General features: G+C 40.0%; 2 protein-coding genes and 1 long non-coding RNA gene across 3 annotated transcripts in view; 1 reads left to right on the top strand and 2 right to left on the bottom strand.

The window, feature by feature from the left end:
* Positions 1 to 2,585: 2,585 nt before the first annotated feature.
* On the top strand, positions 2,586 to 4,105 carry LOC119263180. The gene is made up of 4 exons (XR_005130170.1): positions 2,586 to 2,855; positions 2,947 to 3,014; positions 3,554 to 3,889; positions 4,011 to 4,105. It is a non-coding gene; the product is annotated as an uncharacterized LOC119263180 (long non-coding RNA).
* Positions 4,106 to 10,080: 5,975 nt separating this feature from the next.
* Positions 10,081 to 16,806, bottom strand: LOC119263176 (CMRF35-like molecule 6). The gene is made up of 6 exons (XM_037537511.1): positions 16,624 to 16,806; positions 15,857 to 16,171; positions 14,321 to 14,413; positions 12,334 to 12,426; positions 10,712 to 10,810; positions 10,081 to 10,627 (listed from the first exon to the last, which is right to left on the bottom strand). Exons 1-6 carry the CDS (start codon positions 16,670 to 16,672, stop codon positions 10,569 to 10,571), a joined length of 708 nt encoding a protein of 235 aa, XP_037393408.1. The 5' UTR covers positions 16,673 to 16,806; the 3' UTR covers positions 10,081 to 10,568.
* Positions 16,807 to 24,084: 7,278 nt separating this feature from the next.
* Positions 24,085 to 24,328, bottom strand: part of LOC108415298 — a 66,097-nt gene continuing 65,853 nt past the window's right edge. Inside the window, exon 10 of the mRNA XM_037537836.1 lies at positions 24,085 to 24,322. Within this exon, the coding sequence (XP_037393733.1) occupies positions 24,215 to 24,322 (108 nt within the window). The 3' untranslated portion in view covers positions 24,085 to 24,214. The remainder of the gene's footprint in view (positions 24,323 to 24,328) is intronic.

Below are 24,328 nucleotides of genomic sequence, written 5' to 3'. Positions count from 1 at the left end.
GAACTGTGTAAGATTTGTTATCCTTCCAGTACAAATGCTCCAAGAAGAGCTTTAATGAGGGTTCTGTATTGAGGGTGTGAGCAGTAGTTAACATTTTCTCCAGTATATGAATGTTTATCATGTTCTATAATGTCTACAGAAGGGACATTTATATTGTCTCACAGTCCCCACACTGGGACTCTGTATTGGATCTTTCCAACAAAACTCCAGCCCCTCATCACTGCTCACTTGGGTCTTTTTAGCCCTGTTATCTCAGGTATCTGGATCTGCTGTCATTGTGTTTGCCTTTTTCTAGTTTCTCCTTTAGTCCTGTGTTTGTATGAATGGCTTTTATTTTCTACATTGTTTGGTGAAGTCATGTTTACATGTTTTTTCTCTTGGAATTCTGAGCCTGTTTCAGGTTGTTGTTCTCTTGTCATTTCTGTTGAATTTTGCTCCTGGTTTCAGTCTGTTTAGTCTGTCTTCTAGTTATTAGGCTGTGGTTTGTCCTGGGTCAGTCCTGTCTGGCTTCACTCTGACACACGCAAGAGTTACACACTGTCTTTTCTAGGAATCCTCAAGCGAATATGCTTTTGTCCTTTAGCCTCAAGCCCATCATTTAGAAACATATATGGTTTGTTGAAGACTGTTTCATGAAGATGCATCTCAGGACATGTAGTTACTCCATACTTTAACAAGAAATTTCAGATTTTTATTTGAAAAACTCTTCTCCCTACTGGCTCCTCTGCTATCTGTCCAGGTTATATGATGCCTTAGAAATCAAGACCACGTTTTGTCAGGCTGGATAAACTTAATTTCTCTGTGAAAAGCAGTCTGAAAATGGAGCTCATTAGATCCATTTAAAACAAGAAAACATGAAAAAGATTTCATAATATTCCAATGACATTGCACAATTGCACAGCTACCTTTTTGGTAGGCATCATCAGTTTCATTTGGTTGTGCAGTGCAGGTTTCTTATGAGAACACAGCCATAACCAATCCAGCAAATGTAGTAAAGCACGTTATTGACATTAAATTTCCGTCTCAGTTTTAAAGCATATTAAACTATATATGTGAGATCACTGCCTCGGTGTAATTTGATCTTTTGCTATATTTTATCCATTGATAGCTGAAGTCCACACAGCTGAGATTTCCTGCTGTGTTATTAATCACAAATCATGCTAGCTCACTGAATAGTATGCAAATATAGTGCCGTACTTTTAGAAGGACACTCATTAGTGTAGTAGATACAGAAGCTTGAGTTTTTGTATGCAGCATTACATCAGCCAGTAAGACGTGTTCAACAGTGTAGCAGCTCAGGTGAGTCCTTATATCTGCTGTTCAGCTCATTGGCAGGCATGAAAAATTCCAATTCCATTTATTAATGTTAAGTAATGTTGGTAATTGATTTTTCTGAACTTAACTGTGTTCAGCTGATTTTAGCTTTGTATTCAGCAGCTTCTTCTTCATTATTCATTCTACACTAATGGCACCTCATTGTAATCACAGCAAAATTTGAAGTGGGATAGAAAAACTGAATAATAAGCTTGCAAATAAGGATCTAACTTTAGCTTCACATGTGTGTATGTGCCAATTATTTTAAAGCTTTTTTTTAAATTAGTTTTCATGAAACCTCACACACATGGGAGATACTCAAGTTATACAGATCCAGTCCACCAATCTAGCTAATCTGCTCCCTTTAGCATTTTCTGAAGACTTTTTCTAAGGTGTCCACAATCTTTTCATCTTTTTCTTGCTTGTTCTAGTCTGTTTTGCTTTGTCATAATCCACCATGGACCATTTTAATTCGTTTTCATAAAATCTCACACACTTGTGAGATATGCAGAAAAGCTGATAAGATGAGGTCTATCAGAGCACAGTGAGAGTTACAGCACTCCAGTATAGCAAGAAAGTGTTCTTAATTACATAGTCGAATACTCCAAATAACAGCTAATGTGTAAATGAAAATACATTTTCTCTAATAAAGTTGATATCAATTAACCAACGTACAAAATAGTACTAAAACTATTGCATTTCACATCACAGCAACTCCACTATCTGCCAAAACCGCTCTGCAGAAGAGCCCCTCTGAGTACAATATTACCATTAAGCAAAGGCAGTCAAGAGCAACAACATCTGCAACAATACTCAAGCACACACCCAGTTCTCATAGTAGGGTTATAATAATATATGTCTATCAATAATATACTGTATTCCCATAATGTAGGCCAGGGTCTGAGATTCTGTGGTACATTTAACATGTTATGAACACTAATTTTAAATCATTATGTCCAAAATTCATAATGTATAATAAACATGGCCACAGGCATGTTTATAATGTCTTATTAATGCATAATAACATTATGAATGTGTTCATAGACTCTTATAGACATTGATTTTTACAGACAATTTTGTGTGTATAAAGCCCTGTGTATGCGAAAAATGAAAAAAAAAAAGTTGTCTGCCTATAATAAAAAAGTAAGTTGCCTATAATGCATTTTCAAATGAGTTATTATGTTCAGCGCATCAGTTCTGTCTCATGCTGCACCCACAGCTAAACCTATGACTACTACATCGCACTCAACAAATCAAGCAACCCCCCAATCAACTGAGAAGTCTGATGGAACCAGTACTGTCATTTCAACAACTTGTCCTTCACAACAAGGTTATTATGCATTCATTTCATTAATCTGATCAAGCATATAATCAAGTGTACTAACCAATTCCACACACAGTAACATAAATGTTTACCTTCTTTATTCTTTCTACTACAGATGTATCCAGTCCATCAACCACAGAGTTAATCATCTATGCTACTGTGGGGGGCTTACTGCTGTTAATGGTACTGATTGGGGTCATCTACTGGAGATACAGAGGTACACACACATCCACAAACACTGTATTTACATTTCTTACACTCTTAGTGCTTGGACTTCTGTGCACTTTGACTCTTGTTTGACTCTGTAGCTAAAAGACAAGGGCAGATGGAGGACGGTGAGAGAAAACCAGAATGGAGAAGAGATCAGGAGACACAGGTAGGATCAGAAGTATGACTTCTCTCTTAGTGTTAAGATGTCATCTGTTATACATGCTTTGAAGCTTAGAAATTGCGATTTTATAGAAGTTGGAAGTAAACATACATGGTGTAATAAAATATATATATATGTTTTTTTTTGTAATGTAATTAATTTTTTTCCCGTGACAAAGCAAATCCAGTGATGTAGTGTCTGTGAATGCAGGCTTATAGAGAGGCCCTGTGAATCACCTCTACCTCTTATATTATCAATGCATAATTCTGCAATTTCCCTCTGGGATCAATAAAAGATTGATTCTGAAAAAAATAAATAAATAATTAACTGATTCCAAGCCCCACCCTCCATTCACTGCTTAGCAACTTTTGCTATTTGCCATGAAGTTGGCCAAGATTTAAGTTCTTTAGTAGCTCGCAAGGGTCTCCTGAATTTCCCAAAACAACTTGTATGTTGCTCAAAGATGAGGTATTTAATTACTTCTTTCATTTTGGTGAAGGTTGCACCATCAGACTATTCATATTATATTTCGCTATTTCCCTCAGGAAATATCAAGAGAGCAATGGACCACGCAGCCAACTCCCCAAGCTGAGTGAAGCCAATGCAGGCGTCGAGACCGTAAACAAAGACGGGGAAGGTGAGGCAGACTATGGGCTAAGCTAAGGTTTATCCCGCACCGGACTTTGGTTCCCAGCATTTTTCTCGCCAATGTTCAAACAAAATGGATGAACTGCGACTCTGAGCTACTACACACAGATGGATCAGAGAGTGTGACATTATGGTTCTTACGGAGACGTGATTGAACGGGGATTTCCCGAGCGGTGCACTGAAGCTGGAGGGATGCAGTGTGTTCAGTGTGGACAGAGTGGCTGAGGACTCCGGTAAGAATAAAGGAAGAGGTCTGTGTGTTTATGTAAACAAATCATGGTGTACGGACTCCACTGTAATTGAAAGTCAGTGCTCTACTAACTGATGATCAGATTTTGTCCCCTCTGTTTACAGAGCACACAGTTGTATCGTTACCACAGCCTACATCCCTCCTGATGCTAATGCTAAGCTATCTATGTACAGCAATTGACAAACAACAAACTGCACACCCAGATGGAATTTTTTATTGTTGCTGGGGACTTCAATCACTCTAATTTGCAATCTGTGCTGCCAAAATTCCACCAGAATGTTTCCTACTTGACCAAAGGAGACCAAACTCTAGATCATGTCTACACAAACATTGCAGATTCATATAAGGCTGCCCCCCTTCCCCACCAGGGTCAGTCTGATCACATCATTGTTTCTGCTCCCACTCAGCAAACATGTGAAAACATCTACAAAGACTGTTAAAGTGTGGCCAGAAGGGGCCGTCTCCTCTCTACAGCATCAGTTTCAGAACAGTGATTGGACTATGTTCTGCCCTGAAGGCCCTACAGACTCTCACATGGACTTGGACGCATACACCTCAGCTGTAATGAGTTATATCAACTCATGTATTGACAATGTCACCTCTGTCAAGCAGCTAAAAAATCTTTCCTAATCAGAAACCTTGGATGAATGCTGAGGTTCGGCTACTTCTGAAGGCACATGACGCTGCTTTCAGATCTGGTGATGCAGAGGCTTACAGCTCAGCCAAGGCAGTCCTGAAGAAGGACATTAGGAAAGCCTAACATGCCTTCAAACTCTCTGTTGAAGAGAACTTCCACAACTCCAACCCCCACCGCATGTGGAAGGACATCCAGACTTTGACGGACCATAAACCACCCCCACTGACCCCCTCCAGCCAGCAGTGCCTCTCTCTCAGACCTGCTTAATTCATTATTAATAATATTAATAATGATGATTAATAACTGGTTCTACACTCGTGTCGATCAGGGCATTTCTGAAGACAACACATAGGGTCTACTACCTCACAACGTCACCCCCCCACACTCTCTCCAGCGGAGGCATGTTCAGTACTGACCAGAGTAAATGCATGTAAAGCTGCCGGCCCAGATGGCATGACAAGCGTAGTGCAATTAAACAGATCAGCTTTATGTTCATCAGACCACAAAGCATTTTCTAAGTAGTGTTTTTCAAAAATCAAGGTGGTCTTTGGAAAAATTTAAGCATATACACTCCTGCCTTTTCTATGTTTTTCATATGGTAGATAATGAACAATGAACTTGACCAATTCTAGTGATTCCCTTAAGCCTTTAGTTACTCTAAGGCTCTTTATTACAACAATATTCAGTGCATTCACAATCCTACAGGTACGCAACCCGAACCATTCGCTGACCACATAACCACATCCTTAAATATTCCCTAGAAATAATGAACACATATTCAAAAACATGGCTTATTATACAGTTAATAGTTTTAAGCCTCATTATTCGGTATATTTACTTACCTCCAGGGTGTGTGTTTGTGTGTGTGTGTGTGTGTGTGTGTGTGTGTGCGTGTGAGTGAGTGAAAAGCGAGCGATAGATAAGATGTGAGTAGAGGGGAGAGAGAGTACAAGACAAAAAAATAGAGGCTGATAGACAGACAGTATATGCTGTATTTGGTTTACCAAGTCAGTAGCTGTATGCAGCATGTCTTTTACAGTGTCTACCTCATTATACTCAGCAGTCTTCAGTGACCTCTTTCACAAGTGTTCTGCAAAAAAAGGTAGGACACTGTCACTGGGGCAGTACCCTTCTTGTCACTGGGGTGGGACCCTCAGGGGTACATCTCTGTACCTTTAGTCAGGGAACATAACTGTACCATAATCCATTGAAACTATATTTTCTAAGTTGTATTGACTCCACACACCCCGTCTCGCCTCCAGGCTTTTTATTAAATGGTTCTGCTTTAAAACATTAGTTTATAAAAAGATAAAAATAGCTACTTTTCCACTAGGAAAAGCTTCTTTAAGGCAATTGGACCTTAAAACCGCTGTTGTACCTCTGAAGGAACGTTTACACTGTTTGTACCTTGATGAACGAATCATGTACCTGCATGGTACCTTTATTGTTATCAAGGCACTGAATACTTTAATATACATTTCTAAAAGCATTTGTGTGCACAGTTTATGCAAACTTTAGAAAACATACCAAAAGCATGATCTTAGCATAAGTTGGATAAGTATGCTTAGGCCCCAGTGACTGTGCTTTCCAAAGTCCTGCTTCATTCCTTCCCTGATAAAGGAAAGGATCAAATGCTCTATGCCAGGGGTCTTGAATTGAAATTCAATAAGGTCCAGTTAGAGAAAATTTCCTCAAGGTCCAGAACATCATAATGTCTAACTTACATCATAATTCAGTGCCATATACTGTTTACTGAACTAGCCTAGTAGTTATATCAACATCTTATACAGTCAACAATTGAATGCCGAATCAAATAAAGTACAACAGTCATATTTCAACAACATTTGCTTCTCACCCTGTCCCTCCCCTGTGTGTGCGACACTCACTCGAGTCTCAGTGCTCATCGTAATGCACAGATCTGATTGGCAGAGTAGCATCACATGTCATATTACAACACATGCGATTGGTCTGTGAGTCTCCCAGGCCACTAAAGCTACCGTAAAGGACGATTAAAATAGGCCCACCCTATCAAAACTAAAGAATTCTCTATAGTTTACTGGCTGTAGGTTCAGGTCTGCATAGGACAGTATCTGGGTCCGGACTCAGACCACGGTCTGCCTATTATTGACCTCTGGTCTATAGTAGTGAAAACCATTGATAACCTCCATCAAACCATCAGATGTAAAATTCACCACTTCACTGGGTTTCACTAGTCAGCAAAGAGTCCTAAATTCTAAACGTCTGTACAAAGAGTTTCTAATGTCATTTTTTGTTTACGTATCCTTAATGCCCTATTGTCAATGCCCAAGGCATGTCAGTAACCCCCCCCCCTCACTCTCTCTCTCTCGCTCTCTCTCTCTCTCACTTGCTCTCTCTCTCTCTCTGTGTAGCACATGCTTTCCTGTGGAAAAGAGAACTACATATTTTCACTGTGAGTGCAAACTTCTTAAATAGCTTTGACTGCAGTAACCACATCTGCTGTTCCCATGTGCCTAAATATATAAAACTCACTGTAAGACAAGCAGATAGAGAACCACATTAACCCTCATTGGGTTTTCGGGTCTGTGGGACCCGTTTTTAGTTTTTCGCTCAATAAAAACATTACAAATAATTATTTTTTCAAACTAAGATTCACTGGCCTTGGCTCATTTTCTGTACGGAACATAAATCAGAAAACATTTTCAATTACCCCCCACAAACCCCCCACCCCCATGCCTGTTTTATGATACATGTCCTTATGTTACATTTTAATTAAAGAAATGAACCAAAACGAGTGGCATTTCTATTCATAAATGTGATTTAACAAAGGTGAACACCACAAGTTTAACCCATGTGTTGTTTATATTACTTGCAATTGGGATAAAGTAAACATCTATTGAGTATATTAAAAAAAAGATAATCGATTATGTTAAATTAAAAGCCCCAAAATTAGTTAAGACATCTTTATTTGACCAGACCTATCTTTAGATTTGCTTTAGATTTGCAGGGTACTATATAGACTATGTGTACAGACTTATGTATGGAAAACTAACTAAAATAACATTTTATACTTATTAGCATCTAAAGGCAGCAGATCCAGGGGTCCATGGACACAGGGAATTATAGCAAACTGAGACGCTGGTGCTGTCGTCCCGCTGCTCGCATGCGGTCACTCAGGTTTGTGGACGGTGGAGCGGAGGGATGCCAAACTGTTTCAGAGTGCTCTCGTGTCCGTGTCCTTCTGGTTCACTCCTTTTAGTTAAGCTGCCACAGTCAGATCTGCCGGATAGACAGAAAATGTTGAGACCGTATACTGAATATCTGCACACTGTTCACAGGCATGTGAAACAGGCACCCCTAAAGGGGCTCAAGACCCTGCCCTTTTGCCCTCAGAATTAATTCCATTTTTTGAGAGTGACTTTTCAACAGTACTAACTAAGGTGATGTAAAATTACACCTCAAAGGATCGCAGATATCTCACTTACTGGCTTCAATCTAGTATGGAGATGTGCATACACAGATGGTCAGATGGTCAATCAGAATGGAACCGAGTTGTGGCCAAATTACTGTGCAGCAGATATCAAATTAGCTGTAAATCTATGGCCAGAGTGGCTTACACTGAGACTCCAGCATACCTCAAATCAGTGTTTAGCTCTTTTCTGTAGGTCCTACACATTTAGTTCGCTTTTGTTTACAAGAGCATTGCTAGTGAAGCTTTAACCCAAAAGTACATGAATACAGCTGCAGCAGAGCAGGCCCAACATTTTTACTTGTAAACCAAAGTGTTGAGAGGAGCTGGCTTTCTCTAGATGGATATTAAGTGATAGATTGTGTTCCACCAGGGAGCCAAAGAGGTTGACCTCTGTCAGAGTTTGAGAGAGGGAGGACTGGCTTGTTTCTACCTGCCATGAGCAGATCACTGTCCACAACACTGGTGCTGAATCTGAGCTGGAGGATGCATGTTCAGCACCATGGAGAATGTCTGGCAGGCCTGGAACTGTGATACTGATGGAAACAGGAGAAATCGTGCATGTGTTGCATTTCAGGGGAAAGTATGTATTTGTACCTTCCCAAACACTAATGTCTATAAACAGACCATTAAAATAAAAAATAGACAAAACAAGGGGTTTGGAGTCAATATGACTTAAAAAAATACAAAGAAATATGGTTCAGATAAGTTTCCTAATTGAGGGTACTGATGACACATGTTGAGGGGACCACCCCAGGGACAGTGTCACGATTGCCCCCCCCCAGTCCTGTCCATGTGTGTTTTGGTATCTGTAGTCCTGCCCCTCGTTTTGTAACTCCGCCCCTGATTGTTTTCTGCCCGGTGTTTGCCCCTTGTGTTTGCCGGCCTTTGTTTGATGTCTTGGGCTCTGTTTGATATGTTTGTTCTGGTTTGTGTCATGTCTGTCCCCCGATCTGTCCATGTTGGCTATATGATCCTGGACTGTTTTGACCACGACCCTGGATTTGCCCCTAATAAATCTTGCTTATCTCAGCGTGAGCGTCCGGCCTCGCTCCCCCATTCAGACAGTTTAGTACCTCTGTCCCTCCCTTTTATAAAAAATAGCCAATTGACTTGCTGGTAAAGCCGTGAGTGAGAAAGCCCCTCCCTCACTGTGGAGATGCATGCACAGAATAACTTTTTGACTTATTTGAGTCAATTATTGCCAAATTTGACCAGTGATTTCAGATGTTTTTGAAATGTGGCTTTTAGTTTCAGGTCTACATCATGCATATTCAAACATACTTATAGGCCTCAAAATAACTTGCCAAATGGACAGTCTTTCCTGTAGGGACGTTGATTACATGTTGACTGGGTGTCTTTTGTGGTAAAAGTCCAAAACTCTCTCAAAAATACACAAAAGAAGACCAAACCTGCTGTTTCCTTTTTATTGTGGTGCCTCATTTAACAATTCAAAATCCACAATGACTCAGAATTTTTTTTTGCAACATAAACATCCAGCAGCTCTGAACGCTGCTCCACAGTGAGAGTGTGAGATGCAGGAGAAAGCATGCACATGTATCATTTCAGAACCTGCAGTACATCAATGGACTATACTCTAATGTTAAATTAGCATAGACAAAGTTTGCTCACGTACACACCCTGACTTTCACCCCCACTCACACGGCTGACCTGATGGTGTGAAGATGTGCTGAGGACGTTATTTTAAGCTGTGAGAACATTTCCTGCTTCTTCTGCAGTGACGTATCATTTAAAGGCACTTTAACTCAGCTAGTGTCCATGTTAAACACCCATATGTTGCTTTGTATAAGCTTTTACTGTCATGGTGCTGACCATATTGGAGATTCTCCTGTCCACTCGGAAATGAACACAGTTTAACCCTTACAATCCCAGGCTTATTACATGCTAATGGTTATTCAGTAACTTGCCATGCAATCTGGCTGAGCTATTCTTAGGTTATAGAAGCGTGTAATAAAGCCTTGGGCCTACTAGCAGGTCCTGGATTTTTAAGGGTTTACAAAAAATATATAGTATATAGTATATATATATAATAATATATAGTATAGTAAATACACATAAAATCCTCATGTAATATTTGCCTTGACATATTTAAGTCTTAGTAGTTGCATGTGACACTATCTATAATCCTACAGACACAAACACTGCAGACCTCTTTATTTGACCCCATGTCCACTCAGCAAAGAAGCCCCTTCTTGGCTCCTGGGCTGTGAGTAAGGTAGCTGGTTTCTCGTTGGTGGTGCTTCATTTCCAGAAGCCAACACTGCTGAAGCTGAGAAGGGTTTAATGGCCTTTTCATGCCAGTCTTATTCTTTTTATTTTCAGTGTAGGGTGCTTGTGTATTCTTGTATGATATACATATTATCATACAATTATATTATACAATATATTGTCATTTATGAATATAATGACAAAGTGATGGTTAACAGTACAACTTAAACAGATAACAGTTTCAAAACAGAGAGGAAGTAAAATGAGAAAATGTAAACATTTGCACTTGTTATTTTAAGATGTTTTAGCTGCCAGGTTGTGAACTCATGCCAGTGTTGCAGAACTGCCCTACTCCAGACTGACCACTCCATCTCCATCCGCAGTGCTGTAGTGACCCCTGGCAGGATCTGATAGAGATTAATAAAATACCTGATTAATAAACACACATATGAAAGTGTTTGATTGTCACAGCTTGATGGTGTAGTTTGTACCTTTGGTCGTGGTTATCAGGTAGACCACAGCTACAATAATGTGGAGAACGATCACAGTGATCACAGCGAAGGGAATGTAGGGTAGAGACTTTGGACATTCTGCAACAAGAAATGATTAAATAACCACCGTGTGTGTATATTTACATATTCCAATCAAGAAATGTGATTCTCCCTGTAGAACAAGGCTCAGGTGTTCAGTTTGGTCAATACCTTCATCATTACATACATCATGCAGGAAATGAGTGAGTTTTACTCAGAGCTGTGTTTATGATTACTCTTTTAAAAAGATGCTGGGATTGGACTGGTTAGTGGGTTGACCACTGCAGTATGTTTAGGCTGGACCTCTGCAGAGAAGGGGTTTATATAAATAAATGATCTGACTTTTTTATACACAGACCTTAAAATGGTACATTATTAATGTTATATTAATAAATCAAATAAAGCAATATTACAGAATCTTGAATATTTTTTCTACATTTTATGCATCATAACTTTTCTTTGTTTTAGTTTTTAAAGCTCTTAAATTTTATTTCCAGGTTTAAATGAAATACCATCTCAGATTTCCAATGTGATCTCAGACTTTTGGTCTTCACTGTATGTAGTTAAAATTCATTATTTGGAAAAATATACAGGACACTTTTTCATTACGTTTGTCTACACACTCCTGTTGGAGGAGACCGCCTGACCAGTGCTCTCCAAGTCATTTGTATCTGTAATCTGTAACTGAACATGGAGATATTTTAACAGCTAGCTTGTTTCTACCTGCCATATTTAGATCACTGTCCAGATCACTGGTGCTGAAGCTAAGAGGCAGGATGCAGTTTCAGAACCATGGACAGTGACTGGCTGCACTGGAGCAACAAGCTGCACAAAACATAGGAGGATTTCTCTGAAAGTGGGATGAGGCTGATAACAAGGCTGATAACATACTCCACTCTCCACTTTACTAAAGTTTCAGCAACTCAGGCTGGTTCTGCACTGACTTCCTCACTTTTCAAACCTATGCATACATTTGAATGGTGCCCCATTGACAGACTACAGAGATTTCAGTTCCACTGCTCCACAGCCCAACACTGGGGGGGTTTATGACCCTCTAGCTGATGTGTAGCATTGGGGGCCATCATGAATGCATTTTGGTAATGAGATGTATGAAGATTGAACCAAAGCACTTGTCTTAACAATTTTTATAATCATTTTTAATAATCTTTTTACATCTAACATCATATAATACAAATTATAAACACTTGCATCCCCTTTGAATGTTTATCATAAAGCACATGAGCGTGCATATAAGTAAACAAAGCCACAACTGTGAACTTTGAACTGAACGTTCATCATAGCAATTGTCAGTAATTCCCAATCTGGCCACCAGAGGTCTCTCTCTCTCTCTCTCTCTCTCTCTCTATCTCTCTGAGTACTAGACCAGCTTCCAGGATCAAGCCAACCAAACCTTGTTACTTCCCTAATTAGTCTTGCCTTAAATACTCCCAAATCCAGCCAGTCAGTGTGAAGAATGACTACTTCTCTACCCTCTGGGTCAAACAATACAATAAAACAATAAACACTACAAAACTCAGCTGCTGATAAAGATTTAACAGCTGCAGTCAGTTTGTTGTACTTACCATCAGATGTTTGAGGGGTCTGTGGGGTTGAAGCGGCTGGACTGGTGTGCACATTGATCACTTCAGTAGATGCTGTAGTTATAGGTGGACCCTCTGTAGGGAGAGAGAGAAGGTTTCACAGTCAAGAGCAGAGGGAACACAAACAGAACAGCAGCGATCAGTTCACTGTAGACACACAGTGACATTAACACCTTTAATAAATAACCAGAACAGCCGTCATTAAAACATACATACGCATGTTCATCATTAGACATCATTTCAGTGTAGAAGGACAAGAAACAGCAGAGATGTATTTAATGAATTATGGAACAACAATGCCAGCTGGACCAGATTCACTGTAGTTCTAAAGGGGGATGTAAACTTTTAAATAATGTTTAAGCTTCAACGGTGAGTCTGATGTCTGTGTGGTCACTTTCTGTGAGGTCATTCTGTATCTTCACCACAATTTACCCTCACATTCCCATCATTTACATTAAACATGGAATGTCTTCTTTTAATATTAGATGGAGGAAAGATATGATTTTGTCATTTGACTAATTTTCATAAACCACTGACCAGTTGAGGAAATATACTTGCAGTTTGTGAGATGCTTTTACTGCACTAGATAAACTTTGTATGTATTTTTGTAGTATAAAGTATGTACAATAAATGAATAAATATATTTAGAAATGGCTAAATGTTTCAAATTAAAATGTGCACATAATAATGAACGACTGAAGCTCATGTAGAGAAAATAAAGGCAGTAAACAACAAAACAAACAGACTTATAAATAACTTTAAATATCCCAGTGGAATGACATGTTTCCTGGATTTTCTGAGTGAAACTGAGTGAACACTTCATCTACAAGGAACAAGGTGAAATAAAACAAGTTCTGTACATTTTACTTTAACATGTAACATCTGTAAAAGACTGTAGAGGTCGTAAAGGCGGATGACTTCAAATATCTTGGGTCAACCATCCAGAGCAATGGACAGTGCAAAAAAGAGGTGAGGAAGAGGGTGCAGGCAGGATGGAGTGAGTGGAGATGGGTGTCAGGGCTGATGTGTGACAGAAGGATAGCAGCAAGACTGAAAGGGAAGGTCTACAAGACAGAAGTGCGTAAACACAGCTCTGAGTAAAACTCACTCATTTCCTGCATGATGTATGTAATGATGAAGGTATTGACCAAACTGAACACCTGAGCCTTGTTCTACAGGGAGAATCACATTTCTTGATTGGAATATGTAAATATACACACACGGTGGTTATTTAATCATTTCTAGTTTGCAGAATGTCCAAAGTCTCTACCCTACATTCCCTTTGCTGTGATCCCTGTGATCGTTCTCCACATTATTGTAGCTGTGGTCTACCTGATAACCACGAATGGTGCCCCATTGACAGACTCCAGAGATTTCAGTTCCACTGCTCCACAGCCCAACGCTGGAGGGGTTTATGACCCTCTCGCTGATGTGTAGCATTGGGGGCCATCATGAATGCATTTTGGTAATGAGATGTATGAAGATTGAACAAAAGCACTTGTCTTAACAATTTTTATAATCATTTTTAATAATCTTTTTACATCTAACATCATATAATACAAATTATAAACACTTGTATCCCCTTTGAATGTTTATCATAAAGCACATGAACGTGCATATAAGTAAACAAAGCCACAACTGTGAACTTTGAACTGAACGTTCATCATAGCAGTTGTCAGTAATTCCCAATCTGGCCACCAGAGGTCTCTCTCTCTCTCTCTCTCTCTCTCTCTCTCTCTCTCTCACTCTCTCTCTCTCTGAGTACTAGACAAGCTTCCAGGATCAAGCCAACCAAACCTTGTTACTTCCCTAATTAGTCTTGCCTTAAATACTCCCAAATCCAGCCAGTCAGTGTGAAGAATGACTACTTCTCTACCCTCTGGGTCAAACAATACAATAAAACAATAAACACTACAAAACTCAGCTGCTGATAAAGATTTAACAGCTGCAGTCAGTTTGTTGTACTTACCATCAGATGTTTGAGGGGTCTGTGGGGTTGAAGCGGCTGGACTGGTGTGCACATTGATCACTTCAGTAGATGCTGTAGTTATAGGTGGACCCTCTGTAGGGAGAGAAAGAAGGTTTCACAGTCAAGAGCAGAGGGAACACAAACAGAACAGCAGCAATCGGTTCACTGTAGACACACAGTGACATTAACACCTTTAATAAATAACCAGAACAGCCGTCATTAAAACATACATACGCATGTTCATCATTAGACATCATTTCAATGTAGAAGGACAAGAAACAGCAGAGATGTATTTAATGAATTATGGAACAACAATGCCAGCTGGACCAGATTCACTGTAGTTCTAAAGGGGGATGTAAACTTTTAAATAATGTTTAACCTTCAACGGTGAGTCTGATGTCTGTGTGGTCACTTTCTGTGAGGTCATTCTGTATCTTCACCACAATTTACCCTCATATACCCATCATTTACATTAAACATGGAATTGTCTTCTTTTAATATTAGATGGAGGAAAGATATGATTTTGTCATTTGACTAATTTTCATAAACATAGTTGAGGAAATATAATTGCAGTGTGTGAGATGCTTTTACTGCACTAGATAAGCTTTGTATGTATTTTTGTAGTATAAAGTATGTACAATAAATGAATAAATATATTTAAAAATGGCTAAATGTTTAAAATTAAAATGTGCACATAATAATGAACGACTGAAGCTCATGTAGAGAAAATAAAGGCAGTAAACAACAAAACAAACAGACTTATAAATAACTTTAAATATCCCAGTGGAATGACATGTTTCCTGGATTTTCAGAGTGAAACTGAGTGAACACTTACTACAAGGAACAAGGTGGAATAAAACAAGTTCTGTACATTTTAGTTTAACATGTAACATCTGTAAAAGGCTGTAGAGGTCGTAAAGGGTGGATGACTTCAAATATCTTGGGTCAACCATCCAGAGCAATGGACAGAGGTGAAGAAGAGATAAAGCCAGAGAGGCCAGGTTGAGATGGTTTGGACATGTGTTGAGGAGGAATAGTGGATATATTGATCAAAGAATGTTGGAGATGGAGCTGCCGGGTAGAAGGAGAAGAGGTAGACCTCAGAGAAGGTTTATGGATGTAGTGAAGGTGGACATGGAGATGGTTGGTGTGAAAGTAGAGGAGGCAGTGGATAGGGCAAGATGGAGGCAGATGATCCGCTGTGGCGACCCCTAAAGGGAGCAGCCGAAAGAAGAAGAAGAAGAAGAAGAAGAAGAAGAAGAAGAAGAAGATGTAACATCTGTAAAATATAAAATGTGCCATAACTTTTGAACAGGCCATATTTCCCTCAAGATGTTCAATTCAGTGAATAAACAGTAATTGTGCATTAAAGTGAACAGACGTGTGTCTGTCATTTGACCAGGGTGCACAAACTTTTGTATATGACTGTAAATGAACAGTAATGAGGGCTGCAGTGCTTTAAACTCAGAGTTTGTTCTCTATACTGTCGTTTTTTATAAGATTTGAAATAAAATATAAACTGAGACACTGTTTTACCTTTTAAAAAGAGTCTGATGGTTATGAAAGATTTCCTAACATCACACCAGTAAATGCCTCCATCCTCTTCAGTCAGGTGTGATATGAGTAGAGAGAGATTTCCTGGAGAGTGACCATTAAACAGCTGAACTCTGTCTCTGTACTGACCACTCTCACTGGATACCTCTTCCTGTCTGTTTGTTTTTGTGTTGTCTTTCTTCCAGCTGAATTCCTCAGGTGTGGTCTGTAGGTCAGTGCAGTAGCAGGGCAGCAGTACTGACCCTCCTGTGTGAGCTGTGATATCCAGCAGTTGTTCTCTGTTCACCAAATTACAGCCTGCAGAAACACATCAGTCAGATCAGATGAATTATCTACTCTTTTTAAATACTTTTATTTTATATACACATTTTTTAATGAAAATCAAAAAACAAGTCTTTTGTATCTTCAACTAAATAACAGAAAAGCAGAAGAGTTATCCAGGACTATTGTTGTCATTCTTTATAAAGTCTAAACATTTCAGAATGAATGGATTTGCAGAAGTGATCAAAAGTGATATAGAAACTCATTACATTGACTAACAAGATTATTTTCTCCTGTAAAGTTACTAGTTTGTAGATGCTTTTTTTGCTGCAACATACAAAAGTTATCTGTATGTATGATATGTTAATGAAATGTTACATATGTACTGTCAATAATGCAACTCAACAAATTGTAATTTTTTTATCTGGCACATAAATTTAGATGAGTATGACATCAGTGACTCAGAAACAAGATAAAAAATCACTCACCTTCAGAGACATGAAGCCCAATGAAGAGAAGATAGAAAGTCAGCAACATCCTCACTAGTAAAACAACACTGAGTTCACAGCACACTGACCGCTCCACACCCAGCACTACACTAGCCCTGTATACCACACTGAGTCCACAGCACACTGACCGTTCCACACCCAGCACTACACTAGCCCTGTATACCACACTGAGTACACGGCACACTGACCGCTCCACACCCAGCACTACACTAGCCCTGTATACCACACTGAGTCCACAGCACACTGACCGCTCCACACCCAGCACTACACTAGCCCTGTATACCACACTGAGTACACGGCACACTGACCGCTCCACACCCAGCACCTCACTAGCCCTGTATACCACACTGAGTACACAGCTCTCTCAGCAACTCTTCACTGGAGTCTAACCCACTCTAATGTCCGGCAGCTCACAGGAGCTGTGTTTAAACCAGCTAGACCGGAAATCTTCTGTCTTTTAGAGATTTTAGCAGCAGCTTCTTCAGAATCACAAACCAGACAGAGTGACGTGGTGGACTCACCTCATGAGTCATGAGGATACTTACTGTTTCCTCTTTTGTGGTGCTGCACAGAGCACATAGGTGGACACAAGAAACAGTCATATAAATAGAAGTCAATCACTTCTGCTTCTGACTCGTTCTTCTCGTCTTCATTTGATGCCTTAGCTTATTTGCTTTCTTTATAGTCTCCAGCCCTGCAGGTGCTCCAGAAGAACAAATCCAATATATTCAATTGGTAGCTCCTCTGCTTTCTTGAAGTCCCTCAAACTTCCTGCACCTCATGTTACATATTGCCCAGTCAGCTTTTGTATGTGCTCTGGTTTTAAGAGTGTGGGTGCATTTACTTGGGAACTAAATTCATTTTGAAGTGCATTGGGAATAGCATTATATATAAAAACACTTTACATATGGATATGCAGCCATTTCTCTGCAGTCTTTCATTAATTTGTGTTATAATTTATAGTCTTGTGTCTCAAAACTATTTTTAAGCAGTTCTTACACTTTGATGGCTAAAAGCCTGAGATCTAAAATCATGCCTCATGTAATTTTCTGCATGGTTGGTTGTTCTCTCTGGCACTTTTGTAGTAATGGGATATGATCTCATGGCTATGAATGTGTGGTCTACATCTCTAAATTGAAGTAGCTATAATTGTGCTAAATACATTGTGCCGCTGGGGGGAGGGGCTGAGCTAAGCTGACTGTAAACTGGACGAGGCCTCAGAGACACAAACACTAGCGAAAGCAACCCAGATTGCGTTAGTTACACATATATGACACTGTTCAATTGTTTGTTAACACAAACAGCTAATCAGCCAATCACATGGCCACAACTCAGTGCATTGAAGCATGTAGAGATGGTCAGGACAACTTGCTGAAGTGCAGACCGAGCATCAGAATGGGGAAGAAAGGGGATTTAAGTGGCTTTGAACGTGGCGCGGTTGTTGGTGCCAGACGGGCTGGTCTGAGTATTTCAGAAACTGCTGATCTACAGCAGTCTAATAGTCTGATCTAATAACCAACCAGAATCTCTGAGGAATGTTTCCAACACCTTGTTGAAAGTGTGCAAAGAATTAAGGCAGTTCTGAAGGGAAAAGGGGGTCCAACCTTTTACTAGCCAGATGTACCTTATAAAGTGGCCGGTGAGTGTATATTTGAAGATTTCCATATTTCAGTCCTTTCTAGAGTGCTTCAGACTGTCACTCCTTTTCTTTCTGACTATATACATGCATCAGCATCCTTTTTTCTCTACCATACCAACAAGAGACACTGTTTAGACTCCTCCCTGAATAAACAACAGCTGACCATGATCAGGAGAGGAGCACCAAAAAAATGTTTCAGGGAAACACAGCGACTCTGCATCTGCTACACGTAAGATAGTCTGGGATGGTCCAACTGTCATTCACGCAGTTCACGCACATTTACATTGCTTCCACACACAGGGATGGGACTAAATTTTCTCCCACGATCACAATTGTAGCATTTTGGGGTCAACAAGTCTCCAAAACTACAGTTAGATGACCTCATGCCAATAAACTATTTGGCGTGCCAGAAGAAATTATTTTCTTTGATCTAAACACAGACAAAAGTGCCTTGATACTACGGGGAGCTTGAGTGGAAATGGGCCCTAATGTCAGAATGGACAAAAATAGAGCTTTTGACAACAGACTTGCAGGTAAGGACAAAAAAATATGTATATACTGAAAATACCTGTGTTATGTGTGGAGTAGAATATGTGATGTTTTAGGGCTGATTTTCTTTCAAAGGCCCTGAGAACCTTTACATATATGGTATCACAGACTCCTTGAAATACCAGGAGATTTCTCAGTCTCAGATTACTTGATTGGCGTTCTCCAATCTCATTAACTGTTTTAAGAGAGACTGTTGGCAAACAAAAGTTGTAGAAAATACCAAGTGCAGGCACGCTGGTAATAATGACACATGACTTTGTTAAAAAAATGTATAAACATTACATTACAAAATGCATAAACATAAACATTCTTTTGTTAGAAAATTAGATGTCACTCCTGTTTTCAGAGTGAGATTGAAAAAAAAATAACCAACTTAGGCATCATACAAAAGGTTAGTGATTAGTCTTTTTCATGTTTTTTAATTTTTTATTTTATTTATTTATATTACTTTTTGGTAGCATTAAAATTAAAATGAGTGTTGTTCAGACAATCACATATATGGGATGCAGCAGTTTACACACTAAGCAACAAAACTGCTTTCAGGAAAGCACAACACAGGGTTGTAAAAGTTCAGAGATAGCACTTTAAAGGTGATCAACACAACACATGCCGCAACTCAAGTCAAGCCTGGTTCATGACATTTGGCCCAAATTTGGCCCACAGAACATGTGCCCCAACCCAAGTCTAGCCTGGCTTGTGCCATTTGGCCCACATATGGCCCACACAACACATGTTGCAACCCAAGTCAAGCCTAGGCTCATGACATTTAGCCCACTTCTGGCCCACACAACATGTGCTGCAACCCAAGTCAAGCCTAGGCTCATGACATTTAGCCCACTTCTGGCCCACACAACATGTGCTGCAACCCAAGTCAAGCCTAGGCTCATGACATTTAGCTCACTTCTGGCAGACACAACATGTGCTGCAACCCAAGTCTAGCCTGACTTGTGCCATTTGGCCCCTATTTGGCCCACACAACTCATGTCGCAACTCAAGTCAAGCCTGGCTCTTAACATTTGGCCCACTTCTAGCCCACATAACACGTCACAACCCAAGTAAAGCCCACCTCATAACATTTGGCCCATGTCTGGCAAACACAACACATGTCGTAACACATTTGGCCCATGTCTCACGGCTACAGTGTAGCATCACAAAGGTGGACTGATCAGGCAGCCTTATTGCTGTGATTTGACTCAAGTGCTGACCTGTAGCTTCACTGTATCATAGCTCATGCTGCTGTCTGTCCCAGGAGGCCTCACAATTGTTGTGTAGCATAGCTCCAGTATCATGCCTAGACAGCATTGTAGCTGTGGTTTAGCACAGCTCAAGTGGCCAGCCCAAACAAATCATAGCTGCAGGGTAGCATAGCTCATGCACTCAGGAAGCCTTGTGGCCTGGACAGAGCCCATGTAGAAAACTCCTGCTCAGGCTAGTGTGCCTCGTAGCTGTGGCCATTTGGTGGTAAACCTTAGCCAGTTTGGAAACATCAAAATATACACACAAACAACAAAAACACAGTACTTAAACTCAACAAATAGAATTATTAGTATTTAGTAACACCAATCCTATTGCACCAATGTACTTACATTACAAATCATACACTATATATATATATATAGCATTGGCACACACCTCCTAATTATTGAGTTCAGGTGTATCAGCCACGTCCTTTACTAACAGGTAGACCATGCAAAGACCATGCAAACTCAGTGGGGCCACTGAGTGCTGAAGCGCTCTGTTGAGTCTGTGAGAGGCAGAAGACCAACAACACGATTCCACCCCGATGTACATACAGTCACAGGGCCTTTCTGAGCTATGATGACACTAGTTGCTTCCTCAATTGTTTTGCATCATTTCACAAAGTGCTGTTTAGGCCACTTGCTACTTAAAAAAAAGGCACTTATGTTTTTGCATGATTTCACTACAGATAAATAAATAAATATTCACCTTGAAATAGTCAAGGCTTAGCAGTTGCATGGGACACTAGCTGTAATCTGTAATAATAAAAATCCTATTGCAGGCATATAAACATGCAGAACTCTTGATTGATCCCAACTTGAAGTCCAATCAGCAAAGAAGATCTATGTTCAAATGAACGTACAAAACCACAACTACCAAAAACTGCTGATGCCACAGTCCCTTTTTGGCCCCTGAGCCATGAGAAAACTCATTTCCTCATTTGTGGTGCATCATTTCACAGCTCATAGAAAGCTAATCTTCTTCATTTTCAAGTAGGCGCCATATATATTGTACATATATTTTGTACATAATAGTGGTTTAAAGGTTTAACTGTGTTCATTAAATGAGTACATGGTGCTTTTGTGCACTCTTTTGGGCTTTTTTACTTGTCATAATACTTGCTGTTTTCTTTTTTGTGGTGCATCATTTAACAGCAACAGTTTCATTTCAAATTTAACATCATAGTGTAATATTTTTGTGGTTTTGGGGGACTCATCATTCTCACTGACAATGCTTAGCAGGTATTAAAAGGTTTTTCAGGCTGATAATTCTAAACAGCCCACATATTTGTGAATTAATAAGATAATAGAATGTTCCTCATCAAGTATTAAAGGATAAGAGCAAGTGCATTATAAAGAGGGAGGAGTTGATAAATGAATGCAAAAGCTTGTATTGCTTTGTACAGCCCTTTATTAAAAAGAGCCAATCAGCTTGTTGGTAGAACCGCAAGTGGAGAAAGCTTTCTCTCTGTGGAGATGCATGCACAGTAGCCAGAACTAATGTTTTTGAGTCATGAGTCCATTTTTGTCTCATTTCTCATTTGATCAAAAGTGGAATGAGTGACTGTAGTGGAAAGGTCCAAAATGACTGTCACAGTGCCTCTTGGCTGTAAGAAGACTGACTGTTTCCTTTTTTTGTGGCGCCTCCTTTAACAGTTCAAATGAACCAACAATGACTCGGCAACTTTTTTAGCAACATACACATCTACCAGTTGTGAGCGCTGTTCCACAATGTGAGTATGAAACACAAGGAATCATGCACATGCACCTGCCCCATTTCAGAACCTGTAGTACTACAATGGACGATCCCCTAATGCGAGCCAGACAAAGCATGCTCTAAAGAACTTGTGCAGAGTTGTTTCCTCACTAAAGCTGAGAACCACCATGCACCCCCCTCCCCACCACTCACACGGCTAACACGATGGTGTGGAGATATGGTTTGAACGTTTCTATGTTAAGTTGTGAGAACATTTGCTGCTTCTGCAGTGATGCATCATTTAAAGACACTTTAGCTCAGCTAGTGTCCATGTTAAACACCCATATGTTGTTCTGTATCAGCTTCCATTGTCATAGGGCTGACCGTATTGCTGATTCTCCTGTCCACTCTGAAATAATTACAGTTTAAAAGAAACTGAAAACTGATAAATGGCTGTTTCTCAGTTGTCTGCACATTCAAATTAATCATATACTGGGAGCACCAGAAAGACCATCTATTCTGCATTAGCTTCATATACCTAGACATATACTATTATTATTAAAAAGTACTCAGAAATAAACAAATTCTTCACATAAGTGAAGCTCACCTACCATTTTTATTCTATTAAATATAACAAAGCCATTAAACTTAGAGTCTATTTATGACTTTTACTACACCAGGTTTAATTAAAGGTTGTACTGAACCAAAGTGGACTAAATATGGACAGTGCTTTAAAGTATAAAAGGGTAGAATGTAAGAAGCAAAAAAAGAAAAACAACAGCGTGGCCTAGTTAGTAGCAAAGGCTAGGCTAGAATATGCTCTGCTAAACAATGGTTAAGAGGGTAAACAACACCACAGAGAGAGAACTAATGAACTAAGACATAACCAACTGCCTAATATGTCAAAAAAGAGCTCCAACCTGCAGATACATGGACCTCACAAAGCCTATGAAGATGCTGTGTGGTATCTGGCACTGAGATGTTAGCAGCAGATCCTTTAAATCCTTTAGGTTGCAAGGTGGAGCTGCAGTGGATTGGACTTCCAGCACATCCCATATGTGGCCTTGATCACATGTGACACATGAGCACATGTGACAGACGTGACAGAGTCTGGAGACGGCGTGGAGAGCGATCTGCTGCCTGCAACATCCTTCAGCATGACCGGTTTGGCAGTGGGTCAGTAATGGTGTGGGGTGGGGTGGCATTTCTTTGGAGGGCCACACAGCCCTCCTTGTGCTCGCCAGAGGTAGCCTGACTGCCATTAGGTACCGAGATGAGATCCTCAGACACCTTGTGAGACCATATGCTGGTGCGGTTGGCCCTGGGTTCCTCCTAATGCAGGACAATGCTAGACCTCATGTGGCTGGAGTGTGTCAGCAGTTCCTGCAAGATGAAGGCATTGAAGCTATGGACTGGCCTGCCTGTTACCCAGACCTGAATCCGATTGAGCACATCTGGGACATCATGTCTCGCTCCATCCACCAACGCCACGTTGCACCTCAGACTGTCCAGGAGTTGGCGGATGCTTTAGTCCAGGTCTGGGAGGAGATCCCTCAGGAGATCATCCGCCACCTCATCAGGAGCATGCCCAGGTGTTGTAGGGAGGTCATACAGGCACGTGGAGGCCACACACAATACTGAGCCTCATTTTGACTTGTTTTAAGGACATTACATCAAAGTTGGATCAGCCTGTCGTGTGTTTTTCCACTTTAATTTTGTGTGTGACTCCAAATCCAGGCCTCCGTTGGTTAATAAATTTGATTTCCATTGATGATTTTTGTGTGATTTTGCTGTCAGCACATTCAACTTTGTACAGAACAAAGTATTCACTGACAATATTTCATTCATTCAGATCTAGGATGTGTTATTTGAGTGTTCCCTTTATTTTTTTGAGCAGTGTATATAAGGGGTCCCAAGCTCTACTCTGGAACAATATTCGTCCACAGCAAAAACCCAGTCACTTCTCAATAAGTCACACAGAATACGATGTGAGGCTGATACACTGGACAACTTTATTTAACAATTAACACAATGAAAAAGTAGTAAAAACAGCATAGTAGTGGCCTAGATAGTAGCAGAGGCTAGGCTAGAATATGCTGTGCTAAGCAATGGTTAAGAGGGTAAACAACAATACAGGGAGAGAAGCTACAGATGAGGGTGGGCTCAAAATTCATTGAGATATGAAGACGAGTCTGAATGGATGGTTTTGTTTTACAGCTGAGTGACCAACAAGGCAGGCAAAATATTCAGGTGTGGGGTAAAATGTTTAATTTCTCTTGATTGAGCTTAAAAGAGTTAATGAAAAAATGACAACTCAATGAATGTTTAGCTGAAGCTTTATTTATTAAAATATTGATGTATTTGCGAATTTGAAAAGGCAAAAGTAAGACAAGGAAAAAACAAGAAGCAAAACACAATGCATTTTTATGGACAGGGTGAGTGGTGTTCCTAGTTCACTCTGATGGTGGCGTATTCTGCTTTTTCTTCAATGTCAATAACTGTGGTTGTTGTTGTGGTTGTGTTGCTGTGGACGACAGTAGAGTACGTCACTTCATCCTGTAG

The sequence above is a fragment of the Pygocentrus nattereri genome, chromosome 4 (genome assembly GCF_015220715.1).
Source record: "Pygocentrus nattereri isolate fPygNat1 chromosome 4, fPygNat1.pri, whole genome shotgun sequence".
NCBI lineage: Eukaryota > Metazoa > Chordata > Actinopteri > Characiformes > Serrasalmidae > Pygocentrus > Pygocentrus nattereri.
Note: the sequence above shows the minus strand (reverse complement) of the source record. Positions and strands in the feature narration are given on the sequence as shown.